The sequence below is a fragment of the Plodia interpunctella genome, chromosome 12, assembly GCF_027563975.2.
Source record: "Plodia interpunctella isolate USDA-ARS_2022_Savannah chromosome 12, ilPloInte3.2, whole genome shotgun sequence".
Classification (NCBI taxonomy): domain Eukaryota; kingdom Metazoa; phylum Arthropoda; class Insecta; order Lepidoptera; family Pyralidae; genus Plodia; species Plodia interpunctella.
The window spans coordinates 375,955-399,035 of NC_071305.1; the positions used below are offsets into that span (position 1 = coordinate 375,955).

A 23,081-nucleotide genomic window follows, 5' to 3' on the forward strand; every position below is an offset into this window, starting at 1 on the left:
CTGCAACACGAGTCGTGTCACACGTGTGTTGCCTACTTCTTCTTCGAACCGGAGCACAAAGTTGCAACGTTGCGCTTATGGCGGAGAAATAAATGACCCAGGCAGACGACGTTTATACCAAGGTCTCCTCTGGGAAAAATGAACTGAAAACGGTACTTGTTCACGCTTAACAGACAGTATAAATGTAGATTGCACGTAAAAATTAACAAACTAACTCAGAGTAGGAAACTAATATTCTTGACTGGCGTTTCTCAGAGCGTTTCGACCGCTGCGGCCGCGCTGCCATTACGATCCAATAAAATTTTCTTAAAATTTAAAACGAAGTAAATTGAAATAATAAAATAATATAACATAATATAATAACACTGAATCAATAAGTCTGTCAATCCCTAATTATCAATTTGATAAGGATAAGATCGACATAAATGCTATCAGTCTTCGAAGAAACTTATACCTGGTCTGACCAGGTTTGAAAGTGCGGTCACTTCAGTTTTCATAATGTTGCTCTATGTTGGAAATTGCTGCTGCTCCTTACGATGGAGCACGCTGTTTATTGCGCTCATTTATATGGTTCGTTACCTTTTATTTTTATCTATCTATATGTAACTAGTTTCACTTTGATTCATGCACAGAATTATTTTGCCAAAAAATCAATACAATGATATAGTGTTAAGAGGTATTTTTAAAATAATGCGACCAAGTTAATTTCTAGAAGACAAATATAGTGATACGTTTGCTAGCATTGAAATTAAGTGAAATCAAACATGTGCCATGGTTCATGTGATGGTCGGCGTTTGGTCGGCCATTTTGTTTTCGGGCGTTGTCCATTTTATTTTTTCGGGATGCCGACGTTATTGTAAAACTTAATTAAGAAAAATTTGCGAAAATCGAATGACCAATAAATATTTTTTTTATCCGGGCCATACACAAATTAGAATTAGAAGCTTTTTACCAAATATAATGGGCGTACGTACGTGTGTCTTTTTGCATTGGTTTTAGTACAGTCGCAATACAGGGATAGACTCTTCTAGAATACTTTGTCAAGCTTATTTTCCACAAACATATATTAAACCTCAAGTTATTTTGCCTTCGTCTTACGTTTTGTGTGTGAATTATTGTCAATATTTTTTTATAATAATATTTTTTCATCCAAGGGCATGTAGATGTAATTCATATGTTTTTTAAATTTCCGTAGTACAGACAAGGAACGTCATTCGTCAGGTTCGCCTGACCGCGGTTTGGCTCAAAAACTATTAGTACCTACCAGAATTATGTAATTTCGTATACACATTAATTACGCGGCAAAAGTGGTCAAATAAGATCTTGAAAAAAAAAATCAACTACTTTGAAGTGGGATATTTTTCATCTTTACTATAGTTTGAAGTATTGGCCTTTAAAATTATTAGAGGTGTGGGAAGACCGTCTTTGGATTTAGTAAACCATTCGTAAATTATTAAGCTTTAAATTGCCACTATTCTTTACGGTATTAGTACTCATGCATATATATAACGAAATTAAAAGTAAAAGTATAATACCTAGCGGAAGCGGTGGTGGTGTAATGGTTAAAATGCCCGCCTGTGGATCGAAAGATCCCAGGTTCGAATCCTACTTGTGCCACATGAGTTTGTATACCAATCTGACTCATGTATAATAGTTTTCATAGACCACCACTTGCTTCCGGTGAAGAAAATCATCGTGAGGAAACCTGCACACTGGTTGATTCTTATTAACTTGTGTGTGAAATGGAGAAGGCAATGGCAAATCACTCCATTAATAATGCCAAGAAAGTTGTTGTGTGTGTTTCATTCCACGTAATGACCACGACCCACAGTCATGAGAAATACGACTATGAAGAAGATCACACATAAATTGGCATAATAAGTTGAGTAATAGTTGACCTCCCCCAGTCGAGTATTCTACTATATAAAACTTCACGAACAACTCCATGGAAAATACGGAACGCTTCACAGTGCGTGGCCCGACTCGCACTTGGCCGGTTATTTGTACTGTTTCCATCTGGAACGATAAATCATTAAGAAAAAAATAATTAAGATTTAGGTTTTTAGGGCAGTGCACTGTGTCTATGTATATTAGAATTCAGTGGGTCGGTCCACCCACAGTTACTTGACGGCCCGATACAATGACGAAATATCTTTGAACAGTGTTATCTTGAGCCTGCTGGTGTGATTGATATATAAGATAGTTGAAGGCGAGTGCTACGTTATCTTTATTTTATTAAATAAATCTGATATTGTTTTCGGAAGTTACCTATTTCCTGCCATTTTACTTTTTCTTCAGCCTTTTTTCATATTTCACACAAATTTACAAAAGCAAACTCGTTACTGTATTTGTAAACTTCGGCGTATTCGGTTTACATTGCTGGTTTTTCATTGCGTTAAATAAATGCACTCATCATACTAACTACTCAATGGCATTAGATATCGGTGTCGTAACTAAATTTGAGTCATGCTTCGGTACGTTGTCACGCACTTCGTAAATACCTAGATAAATACCTAGAAGTGAAGTTGTAGTATCTGTATTACCGGTGTTATGCCATTTATCATATCAATACCCAAATGAAGAATGAACTTTGAGTGTTTATCATATTTACACGTGTCAATACACGCCAATTTTGGCAAAGTAATCGAAGAATATCCCCATGAAGGTACAAATCGAAGATAACCTTTATATTTCAGTAGTTTAGATGACAGAAGCTTATTAGGTTTATTTAGGCAAGGGACATTTTGACTAGATTCTGTTGACCATACCTCTAAAATACAAGATTTACCACCCACTGAAAATCTATATTGGCCCAAGTCGGTTCCTGGTTTGATGTTTCAAGTTTCTGTCAACCATAACACTTTTATATGCACGTTTCAATATTGGGACCAAGTCACGTTTGTGTAGCGAACTTTTTTAAACAAGGGGAAATATTTTTTTTTTGAGAGGTAAATTTGTGAGAGTGACATTGTAAGAAACGGACATTTGACATCGAGGAAAATTTTGGGAAAGGAAGATTGTAGGCATCAAACCTTGCGACATGTATATAACTACCACGAATGCTTCGTAACATTTTTTCGTTGTTGTAATCCAAGGCATTTTATAAGCGTTATTAACCTACCTAGATATTGTAAATCTTTAGGCTAGTTATTTTCAACTCAGGAATACTATATATTATGTAGTTATACTACATATTGCAACACCAAATGTGTTTTTTATTGGTATCTTAGGGGTTCTGAATACGTAGGCGTTTTAACAGAAAGGTAGTAACACTAGTAAAGGTTTTTAATTCTCCTTTTAAAATGTCTTTTATAAAGAAGTTTCCCTGGGTCGCAGCTGTCTCTTCGTACGGAATAAACTTGTATAAGTTTGTCCTATAGGTCTGCCACACTGGACACACTTGTTAGCACAAACTATCGCGTCGACAGGTTTCCGTTCAGAAATAAGACGCTTACTTACAGCTTAAAACAATCATAAACAGTTGAAAAAATGATTGTTACAGGTGCTGTCGGTACCCCTGATGGTTACATTTGGAACCCCTGTCTTCCTGTACAAGGTGTATGGAGCAGATATAGAAATCTCCACCCTCTTTTCCTTCTGCATAATATGTCTCAGCTTAATACTCCAATTTGCAGCTGGAGTCTTCCTCGTAGTCGCTACTATTCAGGTAATGTTTTTTACAATTATAATATATAAAATACTAGCTGCGCCCCGGGCCTTCGCTCCGGTGGGAATTCTGGGATAAAAAGTACCCTATGTGTTATTCCAGGTTATATTCTACGCGTGTACCAAATTTTATAACAATCTGTCCTGTAGATTTTGCGTGAAAGAGTAACAAACATACACACATACATCCTCACAAACTGTTACATTTATAATATTAGTAGGATACTAACAGTTGTAGATACACAAAATACGAAGATATGAAATGGAATTAAATAAAATAGAGAAGCCTTTAATGTGGAAGTGAAAGGGAAAACTGTAGAAGTGGATTGACGAGTAAAATGGCAAACTACCGCACCAATTGGAGGTATATGACAAAGAATAAAAAGAAGCTAGAGGACGGTAACGGATCTAACACAATATAATTCTTAAGGGACTAGATCAAGGTTCGAAACCCTTACATTGAACGGCATACTTAAATTAAAAACTGCTTATTTCGTAAATCACTAGCTGATGCCCGCAACTTGGTTCGCGTGGCCGAACAATTTTTAGCAAGGAGTCAAAATTTTTAGAGGATTTTAACTGTACAGACAAAGCGTAACGATACCTATACAGAAGACGCTCATACGACTGAAATATATATTTCTTATAGTTTAGCTGGACCATTATAACTCTTCTTCAGGTGTTCTAGATCTACAATTTTTATACCTAACCAGAAAATGCTCATCAGACTGAACGACTTTTGTTAAGGCGTCATTTCTATATTTCTTATAGTTTAGCCGTACCATCCTGGGTCCACATCAGGTGTGTGTTTGTGTGTGTGTGTGTGTGTGTGTGTGTGATCTTTGATTTTTATATCACGACAGAAAATGACTCATCATGACAGAAAATCACTCATGGCAAGACACTAATCAGGCAGACGTACAGACAGAGTTTTTTTTTCTGTTACTCTATCGCACTCTACTCTATCTAATTTTGTTTTTATGTAAATATATTCAATGTCCTGGATTTTTTTTTCTACTGTTTTATTATATGTATAGATTAAGGAAAATTTTGTTATCTAAGCACTTACTAATCACTTTAGAAATATAGAAACTACTTACACACCTTTCTTTCGGGATACTTTTTTTTTATAGGTTTGAACATTTTATTTCAAATTTTATTTATAACGAAATGATACGTTTGTGTAACATAAAAGATGAGAGCTCTGAAAAATGTAAACACTTGGATAGAGCACAATTAACGACCTGGGACTATGTTCAATCTCAGTTGATGTTGACGACTTTGAAGTGAGCTTTGTACTTTGTAGATAGGGATAGCCATCTTCTTATTGAATTTTCATAGTACATAAATATGTATAGTTTAATATGATGTCATTGGCTTTTTAAATTAACATTGTTAATCTGTTTTTGGCTGCCACAGGACAGGCTTGCAGCCTAGTGTGGAGCCAACTGGGAAATTATTTTTGTATACGTGCAAGTTTATAAATAAATCATTCATTCATTATATTTAATAGGAATCTTATACGAGGCAAAAAAATTGCTTGCACTCCGAGAGTGCCGTGAAAACTTGAATATTAACGTTGTGCATTTTTGACGTAAGTTTTAGATCAAGTCACGTGTCAACATTGTTCGAATTTAACATTTTTTAACCATCACTAAATAAGTTTTTACTTCAATAATGTAGATCCCATGGAATTAGTAGGTACTGTTGTACGAAGTACTTACTAAATCCACGATAGATCCATACAGGGCATGCAATTTCACAGCAGTCTTTATGACAAAAAATAGCAAAGACCAGTTTATGCAACACGGCTATAATACGGATATAATAAAAAATAATCTTATTTTTCTTCTAGAAATCTGCTGTCTGGATGTGGCCATGGATCTGGGTGTCGTTCCTCCAGAGTGCTGGCTTGATCAGCATTGCTGCAGTGTGTACTTTTATATACATTTACCAGGTCACCAAGGGCGAGATTCCAGACGACCCTGAAGAGCCGAAGACGTACGCTGCATTCACGATTTATGGGAGTAAGTTTATTAAATTTTATTCTACTTCTTGCTGAAGTACTACTTTAGTTAGCCCTTGTTTTTTGACTCCTAAAAAAATAGATAACGGACTGATCTTCAACACCCTGGAATATTGCGATGAGAGAGAGAGAGAGAGTTCTGTCTCCTGCTGTATCTCTCCTGTTCTTGATATATGACCATCATCATCTCAAGTTCTTTTTTATTAGGTATATTAGCTTACAGAGGTGGTATTGTGTCTATAACAATATGCTAATTAAAAACATTGTACCACATTTCATAATTTTGCTAGAAAAGAAACAATATATCTTTCTAATGCTCACAAATTTCGGTGTGACACGAATGGAGCCGCTAATATGCAACGCTACAGTTGACAACAACAACGTGGCCGTTCTGCTACATAGGCTGCTATTTATATATACGGAATAAAAAAACTATCTATGCTGTTATTGCTTTTCAAAATATTCGCCGTGATGATCGATTATTCACTTTTTCTATCGGTGGAACCAGTTTTCCAATCGAAAGGCGGTATTTCCAAAACATGAATTCTGAATGCCTCAACGGCTTCATTTTAGGATGAAAATCGATGACCACGTATTATTTTGCACGGTTGGAAATAAAAAGAAGTCGGTCGGTGCCAAATCAGGGCAATATCGCGGTGGTCAGACCATTGGCACGCATACATCCTTGGCGACAGGTTGGCTTAATGCCAGCATTTCTTGGTTTTGCCCATATTTTTCTTTTACCAATGAGTTAAGCCCCTTATGCCAGGGCCAGGCAGGAGTGGCATGCCAAGACTTTGTTGATTTGTTTTCCCAAGTCATTTGCCGTTCTACGCAAGGCTATTTGCCTATGATTATAGTATCTATTTTGTTTCAGTTGTCCTTTACTTCGCTACTTCAGTGGTCAATAGTTACAAACGAGATTTGTACCCTGAAACTGCAAGCAACAGTGTCAACGAGCAAGCAGAGATGGCGCCACTGAGCGCCGTTTGAATAACATTCTAGGTCTGTGATTTAGAATATTATAGCACAACAACATTTGAATAAAGAGAAGAAACAAGAAAACAACAGGCGAAGAATTATTTTATATAAACTAAGTTTTTGATCAGAGCTTCTATTGGAACTCACAACAAGAAATGGCACTACCTACAAACTATATTTTATTACGAAAACCATACCCGATCTTCAGGCTTCACATTGTCTTCATCAGCTTGCAACATTTTCGTACGTCAAGAGTATACTTACCATTTACGTAACATTTGATTTTATCATTTACGTCCATCGATTTAGTTCACCAATTCACTTTCATGAGATTCATAAGATTTTTCAATGATCTCTAAACATCATAATTAAATAACTCTAAGGGTTATAATTAAACAACTCTAAGGGCCTGTTTCACCCCCTTGCTGATAAAGTATCTCGACGTAACGAATCGAACAGAAAGCGTTAAAAATTGTGTTTCACGAATGTTGAACAGGGCTAACTTTTTTTTATTTGTCAGATTACAGTATGATAATTTATCTGAAAGTTGTGAAACAGGCTGTAAGAATAACAAATATTAGTCTGCAGCTATAGCACCAGTATATATAATAGTATATTTACTAAAATGCTAACTGAAGGCACCTACCTACTTATTAACTTTTTTTTAATAGAATCAATATTGTGCTTTAATCTTATTATAAATGTAACAAATGCAAAAAACAATTCTGTCGAGAAAAAGCGATTTTGATATTATAAAAAAGTTTTGATAATGTTTTGGTTTGCACATATTTGCCTTTTATATTTGATACACAAAACAAATTCTTGGATGTAATATTGTTGATTTTCTGGATGATCTAAATTACCGATACAGGGGTGTTGCTATGAAACATAAACACGTAGCACGTAAGTAATTGCGTTCACTCGTTCTCTTTTTTTACGACATGCGAAAAAGAGACAGCATGTGGACGTTAGTAACGTGCTACGTGTTTGTGTATTTCGTGGTAGGCATCTATTCCCTTGTAGAATATGTTAAATTAATATTATTATGTTAAAAACCCTAAAAATCCTCTCTGAGCTTTTAGCATATACGTTAAAGTATAAAATGTTTAAAAAGTATGTGATATTCCTAAATTAATTACTTACGCCTATTTATATCGTAGACTTTATTTATAAACAATTGAATTATCCTATTTTTATTGAAAGATTTAGTTCAAATTTATGTTTACGCAGTAAGTGGCTCGAAATTTATATTAATTTATCTGTATTATTATAAGTGTCAATGTCCAAATACAAAAGACTGAAAACGACCGTCGAAATATGTCCCCATACCGAGGTACCAATTACAATATCGAAATTTAAAACCTTTATTCTTAAAACGCTCATGCTCAAACCCCCAGTCACCAGGTATATACCAAACTTCAAAATGTTTAAATTCGCAACATCCAATATGAAACCCCTAAGTCGAAAATAATTTAACAAACAGCCACATTATCTAACAATTATTATATACATACTAATTGTTATATACATAGTATATATATTATATATATATATATATACGGATCACGATCATAACCTGTTTTGATATACCTTTTGACTATGTACATTATGTACTTTTATATATTATTAGAAAGAAAAGAAAAAAAAAATTTTTTTGTAAGAAACAATAATGGTAAGCCGATCTGGCATGATAGGGACCAACATATATATATATATATATATATATATATATATATATATATATATATATATATATATATATATATATATATATATATATACGGATCACGATCATAACCTGTTTTGATATACCTTTTGACTATGTACATTATGTACTTTTATATATTATTAGAAAGAAAAGAAAAAAAAAATTTTTTTGTAAGAAACAATAATGGTAAGCCGATCTGGCATGATAGGGACCAACACTGTTCAAATGAGTTTCTTTCGGCATTTCTTCTCAGCAGTGGTCGTTCCGAAATGCCAGTAGTTTGTAGCTTGTGAGAAATAACTATAAATTTAAAGATTGACGAGAAAAAGTGCCTGTGAAGGTCTAATTTCTGAATAAATGATTTGAATTTTGAATTTGAATTTAAACGACTAAACTTAAATTTCCATTCCAATTTTTGTTCCAACTTCAATTTTAGTTTTGAATTGTGCAATTACCAAGTTAGTTTCTCTACTTGTTACCAAGGCAGACAAGGAACCAAGGTTAAGAGTAAAGGTTTTATGTTTTGGTCTTTAATGCATACCCCCCCCCCACTCTCGCCCTTCACTCGCATAGTCCCTATTCTGCTAACATGAAGTCATAATGCGAGGGAGGTTTCGACGTACTACATCATTTATGCAAAATGTCATCTAGAAAAAATGGTCACTTTCTCAGAAAGTAATTTTATCAAAAAGTCAATTTCGCATAAACTCACTTTCGCAAAACGTAACTTTCGCAGAATGTCATTCCCAAAATTATGTTCTGTTATGTTTAGATCTGATGCTAATTCTTTGTAAGCATTCAATGACATTATGCGAAATTTACTTTCTGGTAAAATGACTTTCTGAGAGAATGACCTTTTGCGAAATTGACTTTCTGCGAAAGTGAAAATTTTTTTCGAGATGACATTTTGCAAAAGTGACGTGCAGTTACTTCTACGTCAAATCCCCGAAGAGATAGTCGCGCCTAACTCAAAAGATACAGATAAGTGATATCTTAATTTTTAGAGATATGATTGACTTAACGTTAGTAGAATCGTCAACCTCTTTGGTTTTCCACCAAGATCTTCAATATTATTCTTGGGATGGAAGATTGGCGCCAAAATGTTTGACAGGACATACATGATATGCTTTTTGGCTTAGTATGAAAAAGATAAAAAAAATATTTGTAAATTTAATGCTCAAAACCAATTTGATAAATTATTTTAGTCAAATCAGTTTAAAAAGTAAAATTTTTCATTCTTTTTGTTTAGAATAGATCAGCAGCCTGCAAGAAGGTCTTGGCCACCCTAGTCTCTGTCTACCCCTGCGGGAAACAGGTCTTTTATGATAATCTTGGTGTTTTATCCTAAATATAAAATAATATATTCCTCAACACAATCGACTGCGATCGCGGTCTGTCTGCCTCTGCGTACATCGTTCCGTTTTATGTGAGATTTCTTTCACAAAAACTGAGCAATCCATGTCGACTGGCCATGATCTCGGCCGATGTATAAAGTTGTCTACACTAAAATGGCGAGCTCATTGGGTTCTCATAGACGTATAACGACAGGCGTGATCTCGGATCTTTGGACATTTTCTATTAATAAGAGATATGAATAGGAAGCGACTGAACCTATTTGTAAAGTAGATGAATTTATTTTGTATCAAATTGAGTATGTACGTTTTTGTGGGTTGAATTAGCCAACTTTGACGTTAACTTTGATCTGCGCTCCGTTTCTGATTAGACAAAATGGCGTACTTTGCGTTGTTCTGTTGTTAATTTTCAACTGCGAAAATTAACGTCAAAGTTGACTGGTGAAACCCACGAAAACACACAATTTGGTACAAAATAAATTCATCCACTTTACAAATAGGTTCAGTCGCTTTAATAAACCTGGTCACAGATAACTGTAACTAGATTATTTTATAGTAAAATAGTGTAATTTTTATAGACTTTTATACTATGTGAGAAAAGCAAGGAAGAGAAATTAAAATAGAGTATGATATAACTAATCCTGTATTATCTTTACAATGCACCGCTTCTCTTAGAAGAACGCAATTTACTTTTGAAAATCATAAAGGTATGTACCTACTTAAAATTCCATTAATTTTTTTACCTGAAAAATATTCATAAGGAATGTTTTGAGCTTGTGAAGAATCAACATTATACCAAGGATATTATTATTTTTATCTGATGATGAAAAACTATTGTCGAACCTGTTGATATTTTAACACCATTTTTTAATTTGTAACAAAACTATGAATATTTCATGCAAAATATTAGTGATATTTTTGTAAGTACAAAAAACGCATTACCTATATCTGTATCTATGTTAGACTATAAATGATTTGATTGCCTTTGTCATTTGAAGATAAATAAATAAATGAAAAATAATTTCAATAAAAATTTTATTTTTTAATTACCATCTGTCCCTCGAAATAAAATTTAAATTATTTATTCAGAAATTACACCCACATCGGCACTTTTTCACGTTAAGTATTATGTTGTACTTACTTATAGGGATTTTTCAAAAAGCTACAAACTACTGACATTTCGGAACTACCACTGCTGTGAAGAAATGCCGAAAGAAATTAATTTAAACAGTGTTGGTCCCTATCATTATTGTTTCTTACATATATTTTTATCTGATAGTATAACAAAGTACAAAAAATACATGGTCAAAAAGTATTCAAAAAACACGTTATGATTGTGATCGAGTGCTGATAAAAATTATACATACATATAAAATATGATTAACCGAACAAAATATATAAAAATTGAGCTGACCGGTACCCCCTGTCACCCATTCACGAGTGCATAGGGACATCTAGGATGAGAATCCTATCTGGCTGGCGGTTGTCTGTAAGAAATCTCTACGTGGGGTGGGATAAGTTCAGGCTTGTTATACCTACATATTCGGTACCTTTCTTCTATTAATTTTAAAGTACCTACCTACTTGTCTTCGTACCGTAAAATTATTACAAACAAACAAGAGGTATGTTAGCTAAAAACACATTGAACCTGAATCTGAGTCCGGAAGGTACCTATATCGAAGTTTTAGTTAATATAAAAAATAATTTAGATAACAATCTAAAGAGTTACGTAACACGTACACATGGAAATAATTAGGCTTGTGTGACGAGCGACGTCACAACATCGAAGTATGAAGATTGGATGAACTTGTGATAATAATTATAAGAAAAACTGTTGATGTTTGAGGGTACCGTAGTAACAAGTATGGATTGTGAGATACATATCTTAGGTATATAATTTATTAAGTTTTTATTCGAACGAAACCGGGTTGGGCGGCTAGTAAACGATAAAGCCATTTCATAAATGCAACACAGCATCAATTTTGGGAAATGAGCTGTATCTCAAAAACTATGTCTCATTGAAGGAAAAAATATCGTTGCAAGTTTTAAATGAGAGCATTTTTGTTTGTCACATTTTTTTAAAATGTTACAGTCTGAGCGGTGAGACGAACGAACACATTCCTGATTGGAAAGTGTCTGTATTTTCTAATTATATAAAAAATGGTTTTAAAAACCTCTACTTATGTAATTTTTTAAAAGACCTAAACCAGATTTCCTTACGACGTTTACTTTTATCGTAAACATAAGATGATGAAGAACCACGGATATAACAACAGTTTGAAGAACTATCAAACCTATATAGGTTTGAATCATATGATAAGACATTGATTAACTGGAACATTCGACAACAATCACACCGAGATTCCAACTATCACATCCTAAATTCTACCATCCGCGCGATTGTTATTATTGTCCAAGACACACGACGCGCATACGCACCCGCGCGCCCTCTAGCGGAAAATCGCAGTTTTCACTGTTTAGAACAATGGCGGCGACACCTCCAGTAGCCGTCGGATATTATAAATACTGATGCTGGGCTCGCCCGCGGGTAGTCCAGAGAAAGGTGCCTACGGGACATGATGGTGAGTAGTTTGACAGATTCAGAATAGTTCATGTAGCACCTATCTATACTATGGTATATACCAACTAAACTGGTATATTGGTCTATACTGGTCGGCCCAGATAGGCCTATGGTATGGTATGCCATAACTGTCTATCTGGAAGGCCTATACTTATGAATATTTTGGGTCACTAAGCCCGGATAGGCTGGGTCTAAATCCACAACACACTTATATCGCACCGCTCACCCCCGGCAAGATGAAGTTAATTGAAAGTGAGCTTTAAAACATCCTCGCTGTAGACATACTTTTCACTGACAAGACGAGTGCTGATATTTAAATATAATAATTTTGGTATTTTAGTGGATCTGTCAAGTTTCTTGAGGAAGGAATCATTTCCGAAATCAATCATTCATAAAATTCACATTACCACAGTTATTTAAAAGTCAGATAGAAAAAATAATTCCTTTCCTTGTTAAAATTTATAAAATTGTAATGGCAGCGGTTGAAACGCTGTGAGATCCACCCAATAGCACTTTAAATAACTCGACCTTTCCCACTTGAAATACAAAACGGAACGAATAGCTAGCTGCTACTTTCCAGTCGCACATAAATGCAAGATCAACATTACATAACTTTAGACATAGCAATAGTCATCTTGCGCTCACTGTACTTACTTTGTTTTCAACAAGTATTTTTACGAGTATATTATGTTACTTTTACATAGTTACTGTACTTTATTATGGTTCTGCCACTGCCTATCAATCAGTAAACGCGAGCATTGACCATCAACGAGATAAAATTTGTGGCTTGATCATTCTTTGAGATATCACTCTTTCTCCATCACTCCTAAATTTCTTCCGTAATATTTCATATTTCCGTATCTTCAACATATGCGAAATTTTGTGCTATTGTCGGTGCCAAATTTCTAAGATTTTCCTAAAGCTGCATACGGCAACCGCTTGGAGCAACCCAAGGAGTAAGGAGGACACCTTAGCCCAGCAGTGGGACGGAATAGATTAAAGAAAGAATAAAAATAAAAACATTGTAACTTATCTATGATATATTACCTAAAATAGTATTATGAGATATTATTGAAAATAGTTTCAATATCACGGTCCCTAGTGAATTGAGGATGTCTTACTGTTAGCACTGAATTCCGAGTCCGTTTGGAGGTCATGTTACGATGTGGTTGCGCAACGGAGAGTGGTGGCTTTCACCCAGTAAGTCACTGGTACACTGACCATTGGTGGTGACAAACTGTTTTTTTCCTCATCTAAAACTACCTAATCAAAATATTAAAACGCACTCTCACGTGAATTTTGATGGGCAACATGCTTGCTGGCCACAACTAGTAAATAATTCATGAAATACTTTTATGTCTAGCACCAAAATAGATAATTATTTTAATGAAAATCTTTTCTACAAAACGAAGCACGTACGTGTAGTAATAGTAGTAGTGTTACGATTATTATGACAATTAGTTATATCAGAGAAACGCCTGTTTATGGTAAAAAAAACTTTCGACCACTAACACCAACGGTAATCTAAAATGCAACTAGAATGACGTTAAAATTACAGATAAGATGGCCGTACCTGCTTGTATGGTCATTTCTCGTCACCACTATAACTTGCCACAGAGTAATAGAGAGTGTAGAGAGCGAGGAATCTCAGAACACCACTGCTCTGTACCCCGTCACTGAAGCCAACTTGACCAACAGAAGCAGAAGCGAAGAACGGGGTGAGAAGAATACTTCGCCAGGTAAAAAATTGGTGTTTGTCATTAGTTTTATTTTTATATCACCAAGTAAGCAACAGGAATGCGGCCCCTCTGATGGGTAGTGTTCACCACAGCCGGAGCCGCCTGCAGACAGACTAATACTCTGAAAAAATCTTTTGACGCCCTTTTAGAAGAGGTTCATGTTGTAGTCTTTAGGGAAACGGGCGGGAGCTCATAGTACTCTCCTTGTACGCTACTTGGCACAGAGTTAAAAGGTTCATACTACATCGAAATTTAGCTTTTAAAACAATATTGTTATATTTGCATTGTCTAGGTTATTTAAACATAGTAAAAAACTAAAAATTGTAACTGTTTGTAAAAAACAAATTTTAGATGCAACATCATGGAAGATTGAAGCAGCTTTTGCGGAGTCCAAACTCCCAGAGATCAAAGACAATCAGACGGAGTCAAAAGAGTCTAAAGAATCCAAGGACGAGAAGAGTGGGAACTGCAGTAAGGAGTTCCGGCCGAGCCCACCACTGGGCATCATTGAGGAGGAGAGACCTCAACATATACCTGGCACGCTTGACAACTTTGTGCCTATAAAAAAACCTGCATCTGGATTTCATAGGTAATGTCATAGTTTGCTATCAAACCCCATTGAATAATGTTGGACGTTGGCAATATACGAATATTGCATCCATATTTTCCGATGATACTCAATGAGACGATATTATTGTCAAATCAGATAATTGACTTCGATAGTGACCTTTCGGGTCGTCGTTGTGCTAAAGTTATTAGTAGCAAATAACTTGCCAAAAATAAATGGCCAAGTATGGTTACGTTAAGTATTTTTTTTGTCAAAAAACAATTATTGCAAATGACTGATATTGCCTATACTGATATAGTCATAAATTTGTAAAATGTAATTTTACCAAAAAATGTCTGAGTCAATTTATACAATTTACCTCGCCACACCTGGCCAGGCCTCCCGAACAATAAGCACACATATCAAGATCATGTTCAATTATAATATGTAAAAGCAATGAAGAAATTCTTGGAAATCATAAATATCTGGTGATCCAGTGATAAGTATACGATTACCAAGAAATTGATTTAAATTGTAGGTATGTGAATAATACTGATATAAGAGATATTGATGATAAGAGTTACACTTTTCCACGGGAGCAGTTATTTTTCTGGGACGAAATACCTGTACCTGTGTGTTTATAACTTTAGGTAAGGCAATGTCCTTCGTACCTCGAACTAATATGCAAAATTTCAAGACGATTGTTTGTAGATAAATAGTGAAAAGATATAACAAACAAACGTACTATCGACTTCGCATTTAAAATATTTTAGTTAGGTGGGAGAGTCGGGTCACCCCACAAAAAGGTCAACAAAAAGATAGAAAATACCAGTCTTCTACCCCTCGTATTGACTAAATCACTGTGTATTAACATTCTACGTACGTAACAGGCCTACACTGAAAACTGCCGAACAGGTTTTCATGTAGTATTTACTATAAAACGTTTGAGTTTATGGGCAGTCGAAGGGTATACTCAAATGTTTGGTTAGTGTTTTATTGCACGAAAATGAGTACATCAATAATTAAAATTAATACAAGAAAGATTCATGTACAACGACGGAGTTTTCCCACGTAGGGTTCTCTCAGTCAACCGGCAATGAGGACATGTATACTATAGCAGGCAAGTTAGAAGTAATAACTTCTAACTTGTTGTGAACTGAGAAGAAAAATAGGTACATATAAATATACATACACCTAAATACATAATAATACATAGACATTTATAAATACATAAATTTACGCTATTATCTTAAGTCTTTCTTTAAATTAGTCAAAATTGACAAGAGATGACTGTCTTTCTTTAAATGAGTTTAAGGAAGGAGTGACCTTAATAATATCCTTACAAGGACGTTCAAGACAACTTCAGATTTATTCAAAGTATGAAAGGCCGCGGGTCCTCTCCTATCTTATCTGTTTGACGTCACTGACTGACACACCTCCTCGGTCGACCTCTCAACGAAGCGTACAAGTGATTATTCGACACAGACCAACCAAATATCCTTGTCAACTGGTAATTTTCCACGGATAACGAACCGATACAAGAATAAAACAAAAATACAATGTAGTATCTACGTCACAAATAACTGCCCGCACTACTCATTTTATTACAACGTAGGAAAAATATCTTTGCGAAGTATTTTTAATTTTAAAAGTACTTAATAGGTAATGCAAGCCTTTTTTATCCCTGAAAGATTGATATACCCATACAGATAAACTACATCTTCCAGTCAGACATATTGATACAATCGTATATGCTGATATTAGAAAAAAAAGAGAGAAAATGAAACCAAACCAGCATATCAAATCGTGAAATATGGTATGAGGTGAGCTCGTGTAGTTTCAATAATTGAATTTCATTTCAGTTTTCATCACGGCCCCACTAAATCGGGTCTCCACACTCCTCCTAAAGAAGTCTTCAGGCAACAAGACTTCCCTTACAAGATTGAAAGCAGCATCTTTACCAGAGCTAAGGTTTCCGCTTTATTTTTTTCTTATAATACCTACCTAGCTACTCTTGAACTAAATGTTTCAGTTGTAAACTTACTTGTATGTACTTAGAGCTCAGATGAAAAAGTTTTCATTCTAATTAAGGCATTATCACTATTTTAAATCGTGTATAGAATAAAATTGTCCCGAGATTTACGTATTGCGTTACGTTCATTACGTTTTGACAGCTTATACCTATGGCTCATTCAAAATCTTTTGAATTACATTCATCACCAGCCTTTACCTACTTTACAAGACTACCTGTTTGATATTCAAGGGCGGCTGGTCAACCCAGGTCTCCAAGCCGACAGTGGAATCTCCTGTGAAGGTCCCAGCTGGGGGGCTGTACAGCTCACCGCATGCCTTCAAAGACAAGCCGGGTGTAGACGGCCACGATGACAACTTTGGACTGGAGTTCAATCGGGATATCAAGGGGAGTGAAGGGGGTTCAGGGGAGATCAAGAAGAGGTAAGTTACAATCTGCGTATTTCGAGTACGTATTTTAGACAGCTTATAATCTAGACGTTTCTAAGAATGAGAATTCAAGCGATGATTGGACTGGACTTAAAAGATCAACTGTAATAGATTCATCAATCAGGTCTCTTGTATGTAGCATTGTTCTTATATTGAACAAATGCTTATACACTTACATAAGATAGGTACATATGTCAACTAAGTCTACATCTGGAATTAAGCTTCAGCTCCAACCATAATATGACTTAAGGGCGTTTTTTTCGTATACCGAAAAAGTTTGTAGCTTTGAGAGCTATATAATTTAAAAGAAGTCAAAGATAAAAAGAAAGATCTTCACAGCCCCGCGATCTTTTTTTTATATCTTTGATTAAAGAAGAAAGTGTTACCGCCCACAGTACAACATTGAGGAGGGACCAGGTTCAAAGATTCCCCATTATAATTGGAAACCGGTGAGAGTGGACAATCAGACAATGCTTACAATACGATTGGCAGGCCCCTTGAATAATATAACAATCAATTGTATGTAGATCATTACAGATATAATTGTGTAATAACAGATATAATAATGGACAAGAAATATGTCTCCGAATACATGTAATTTTTAATTCACAAATAAATACAAATAGCGATATTGTCAAGGCAATTCTATTCAACATTAGCTTTTGCCCGCGGGTTCGCCCGCGATTATTTCGTGCGTTTGCTCGTAACTTATTGCTGTCACTATCTCGGGTTCTAAGCAACGTATCGCGATGAAAGATATACCATCCACTACGGTTTTCACTGTTGTAAACCGTATTAAATTCCATCTAGTATTTTTTTGCGTAATCCACGAACAAACATACATACATACAGATAGATAGAAAGACAAACATTCTAAAAAGAATTGCTTGTTAGTTCAATAAAGACCCCCATAAATATTTTTCTGTAATATCTCCTAAGTACAGATATAGGCCACTTACAGTTTTATTATATGTATAGATTTGACAAATAATAATATGTAAATAAATATATGAAGTCACATGAGTAATCTATCTGATAAAAGTATAATTTTAGTAGACGATGATAAATCACGATAACTGATTTTGTAGACATTATTTTATAAACATACGTCTGATACATTCAACGTTAGATGGGCACTTTTAGAAATAAATTTAATTATTATATTTGAGTTTATAAGTAGTTAGTACCTACGCATGTGTTTCAAGCAACCACATAAATACATAACGCTAGACCCTATATCACTATATTATCCGCCTAAATCAACCCCAAAAATACTTTAAATTCCTGAAAAGGATATAATGCAGATGTGGTTACATCCTCCAATTCAATACAATTCTTAATTATTAGATCATATGGAGATCTAAAGAATTATTGGTTGCGTGTGTGTGTACAATAAAAAAATAGTAACAGATTTAAAAATTTACTTTGTAATAATTATGTACAAAAACTGAAATTCGAGTGCGAGCGAAGCCGCGGGCAACGGCTAGTGTACAAATTTTACCACTACTACTACGTTACCATATGATAGCTTTTGTCTTTGATGTGCCTAGTTAATTGAAGTTTATCTCATTGAAACTATCGTGGATCAGCTAATGACCTAACAACAACATAGGTGTGATGAAATCATTATTCATTATTGCGCAATAAATACTCGTATCGTCCATCTGGAAGTCATGGATTCAACTTCCAACATACTTGAATTTATTATCGTTTGTAACTAAATGTTCCTGATTGTGTATTTGTGTAGTTTGTAGCTTTGGTAAATATCATTTAATTTAGAATATGAAAAAAGTACCTGGGAAGACCTAATTTCTGAATAAATGATTTGATTTTGATTGATTTTTATTTTGTCCGTCTGTTCGGCGATACAAACAAATGATCACATCGAGATTGAGACTAGATTTTCAAACTTAGCAGGGTCACATAAGACGTCACAGATAATACTGTATCGGTAGCGCCTTATTGGTCTTCACTATATGATTCGCCGAGTCGACACGCTAATAAGAAGGATTACATAAGAAAGCGAGAAAAAAATTATATCACTTCAAATGATAAATTCGTCGTCATACCAATTTCAACAACACCCTATCTACGCTGAAAAACAAATTAGATTAACATACATATAACCTGAATTTCAATTTTAGAATAAATCCCTGGATGAACCTACTGCGCATGGTGACAGCCTTCATTCCAGTCGGCCTCATCATCTCCGCGCTCACCCCCAGTGTCATCACCATCGAGAACAGTGACCTGGACAATTACAAGTGAGTAACGCTGCAGGTCTGTTCTAGAAGTGATCATATCATATTGTGGTGCCAAGCTACCGTTGTGTTCATGTGATATTTGCATTGTGTGTAGCAGATAGTCTAATTATTGTTAGTCAACTGAAAATTGATTTTCGAATCTAGAAACCTGTAGCGCATCGCTATTTATTATTATAACAGTTGGTGGTTTATTAATTTTTTACACAAAAAATGGTAATGTCCATAAAAAATTACACAAATAAGTACACGTTTATAGTTCCTAGTCACTTTCTTCCACTTCGCCGAGTCTGATGTCAGCTGGTATTCTTCAAAAAAAGTCCGATTCCAGTGCATTCTAAAATATATTGTAACTACTTTCCATGTTTCTAGGTCTCTATTCAAGAATCCAATATTTGTTAATCTTCTTTTCTGTAGCTTCTAAATCAACGTATAATAAATTGCGTTACCTCGTTTTAAATCAACATCAATAATAGAACAATATCAACCTAATATTGTTCTATTTCATTCGATCGCATGAATATTTATTTACATAGTCACAACTGTTAACATTTCTTGATTATTCTAGATGGTTCTTATCACACGCGTGTAATGTAGGCATGCGATAACCTCAATCTTGACAATGATTTCGGGGTAAATATCGCTAATCGCCAGTGATAAATCGATAACCTTGATCCGAAATAACTATGAAGTACGTAGAAAAATGTCTTTTATTTTGTGTTTCACCGTTTTACCACGGTTTTACCACTATAGTGAGCATACCTGTAACTTTTTTGCTATAGTTTTCTGTTAGGTACTTATGTTGCCCATAAGAAAATAAATAAGCATTGCAAATAAGAATCGCATACTAATAACTAATCTTAGAAGTGTTGCGAGTTCTTTGAGAATTCGAATGTTTGTTAAAATCGATACCATTTGTGAGAACTTTTAAAGCACTGCCAAGAATTTTCTTTTCAAAATGGTATTATATAATATTATATTATATATTGTAGTTGAATTCCGAGTGAATAGGGGTTTCAAGCAAAAATATTTATCGCTTTCTAACCGCAGATATACATATCGAATATAAGAAATTATACTTATGTTCTGAGTAATACCACTAATGCTTACTATCACCACAAGGCCAACAGCCGACTTTGCTTTCCAGACAGATTATCAGTAAAGCCAAAGTACAATCAAGAAAAAAAGCAAGATTATTTTGCTATTATACATTCATATGGAACACGTGTATGGGCTATATCTGATATATAGGTGGTAGCTCCCAATGTTACATATTATTTAATTATTATGAAACATATTACCAAGAACACTGTTACTGAGTCAAGGCACTGGCTGTCTCGTCAATATCAAAGCTTGAACAACTGTGTTAAACATTGAACCGTGCTATTATACAGGTACTCACCACTGATACGGAGATCGACGTCGTCAGCGCTGGCCAACATCAGCGAACCCTGCCGTCGACGGCTTCTATGCGAATTGCACTCTGAAAGAAATTATATGGAGTAAGTATTCTTTCACAAGCATTTTGGGGTATCCAAATCAATGACTATGATATGTCCTTGGTTACCTCTAAAGCATTTATTAAATTTGTACTCCGTACATATAATCCGCTGGATAGAGAGTAGCGAGACAGGGTATTATGGTTTACATACTCTATATTACGATTTTTTTTTAATCAGAGGGCAAAAGTACCGAAGAAGAGGCAAGTTGTGCTACAAACTACCCTGCGAGGACCCGGAGGCCCTCGCCAGGACGCTCCAGTGGCTACTGTCCTACCACCACGGTGACAACGATGGTCGGGGCTAGGGAGAGACTAAGCTGCTACTTTATGTGTTCATCTATTAAAAGTTTTTACATATTTTTAATTTTATTAGATCAATTTAGCAACCCAGCGTCCTGTGGTCCTGCCCTAGAAAAGGTCCAGCCAAATACTTCCGTGGATGTCGTGAAGGGTGGGTAGCACCGTCAATATTGAAGTTAACTTTAACGTACGCAGAAAAACGCAAAATACGCCATTTTGTCTAAACCTCAGCTGCGCGCCGGTTGACAGGCACAAAATACAAGAGTTAATTTTTTTAGAAAATCGGCACCAAGTTTAGTAACATGACACCCTACTTCAAAACAACAAGCCTAGAAAGGAATAATTTCTACATTTACCGTTCCCAATAAAAACAAGCGTCGCCAATCGCAATCGGCGGATCCACAGAGAAAATAAACGAACACCGATTAATACCTAATTTAGTTAAAATCGAGCAAGGGAAGTCGAGCAATCTCCCATGTTGACCTGCTAATCGGCTGCCCTTGATCACACCAGCGCATTCTTTTACATCCGTGATTACGCAGCATCCGGAGCTAGGGCTGCCACAAGAATATAATAATACAAAATATAGTATTGTATGTTGAATTTATGTTGTAAATCATTTTTAGGAGTACTCACAAGTTATACTGCACATCATAAAAATTAGGAACGCACACATAGGCTAGTCTGCCAGTATTTATTTTCACACAGATCGCCTAACGTATACACATGGGCAATTTGAAAAATATAATTTTCTATCTATCTTGACCTGACCGAGAGTCGACCTTGACATTTGAGTCGGTGCACAGTACACTCACAGTATCCGACTTTTATCCGAAATTGTTCGAGATGGTTCAATTTTCAAAGCGCGAAAGTTTAAAAAAACACCAGTAGAGAAACACCCACTTTAAGTGATTTATCAAACATGGCGCTACGCAAATTGCAACGTGGAAGATTGCCGCCGTGAGAGAAAAATCAGAAATTACAAGAAGTGACATCTGTCAATGTCAACCCTATTAAAGCGGACGTCGCTGGCTCGTGCAGCATGTCCGCCTAGGACGTGTCGTCTTTATATAGAAGATAGATTTGACAAAATTCAGCGTGGTTGGCAACAAATGACTCTAGATTTGGAAGACAAGGAAAGGCCTTTTCCCAGCAGTGGGACACTAATGCAGACTATACTGGGGGGAACTGGTCAGCCCGATCTTTTATGAAAAGTTTTTTTTTGTTTGGTTAATTATACATATATATATTTCTTTCCATCAGCACTTGATCACAATCATAATATGTTTCAGTATACCTTTTGACCATGTACTTTATTGTGTACTTAAATGGTTATATTATTGATAAAAAATTATACATAAATTTTTAAATCACCGCTAATACCAGCGCATAGAACCTGTTATTCAAATACTGTAACTTGACGCGTAGTCTAGAATAAATGATTTGATTTTGATATATATATATATATATATATATATATATATAGATATATATATATTTATATTGTAACAATGATGAAACATGTTTTTGTCACACATCAACTTTAAAAACCTAGAAATACGACAATAAAAACGATCAGTTAGCGCAGCCGACTAGCTCTTAGCTTATTTTCTACTAATTACGCAATGACAATAGCTGTGGGTGTGTGTGCTAATAAGTGGACAAATGACGATAGGAATGTTTGAGGCGCTAATCACCGCCTGTATGAATGACTACGACATATTTTTTCATTCACGGAAGTTATTGATTTCCATTGACACGTTACATCACAAACTAAGACCGGAAAGATGTTGAAATTCATTATAATTATTTAACATAGGATATCTTTTGCATCTCAAAAATTGAAGGAAAAATCGCAGGTGAAGAAAAAGCGGCGCAATAAAGTTCACCACAGCTTTTTCTCGAAGGAAATCAATGTGACAAGCTATATCTTATACATAAATACTTGCCGCCCACCGG

At 35.1% G+C, this 23,081-nt stretch overlaps 2 protein-coding genes across 3 annotated transcripts; both read left to right on the forward strand.

The window, feature by feature from the left end:
• Positions 1–449: 449 nt before the first annotated feature.
• LOC128674002 (uncharacterized) lies at positions 450–10,754 on the forward strand. Its single transcript, XM_053752213.1, has 5 exons — positions 450–570; positions 3,503–3,667; positions 5,522–5,693; positions 6,570–6,697; positions 9,631–10,754. Exons 1-4 carry the CDS (start codon positions 499–501, stop codon positions 6,683–6,685), a joined length of 525 nt encoding a protein of 174 aa, XP_053608188.1. The 5' UTR covers positions 450–498; the 3' UTR covers positions 6,686–6,697; positions 9,631–10,754.
• Positions 10,755–12,134: 1,380 nt separating this feature from the next.
• Positions 12,135–21,275, forward strand: LOC128674000 (uncharacterized). 2 transcript variants are annotated; one of them, XM_053752209.2, is made up of 8 exons: positions 12,135–12,315; positions 13,873–14,032; positions 14,405–14,642; positions 16,463–16,571; positions 16,864–17,054; positions 19,205–19,324; positions 20,716–20,823; positions 21,001–21,275. In XM_053752209.2, the coding sequence occupies exons 1-8, from the start codon at positions 12,310–12,312 to the stop codon at positions 21,125–21,127; spliced, it is 1,059 nt and encodes a 352-aa protein (XP_053608184.1). In that variant the 5' UTR covers positions 12,135–12,309; the 3' UTR covers positions 21,128–21,275. The 2 variants fall into 2 exon arrangements, with proteins under 2 accessions (XP_053608184.1, XP_053608183.1); XM_053752208.2 differs by having other exon boundaries at positions 12,141–12,315; positions 13,873–14,053; positions 21,001–21,269.
• Positions 21,276–23,081: the final 1,806 nt, after the last annotated feature.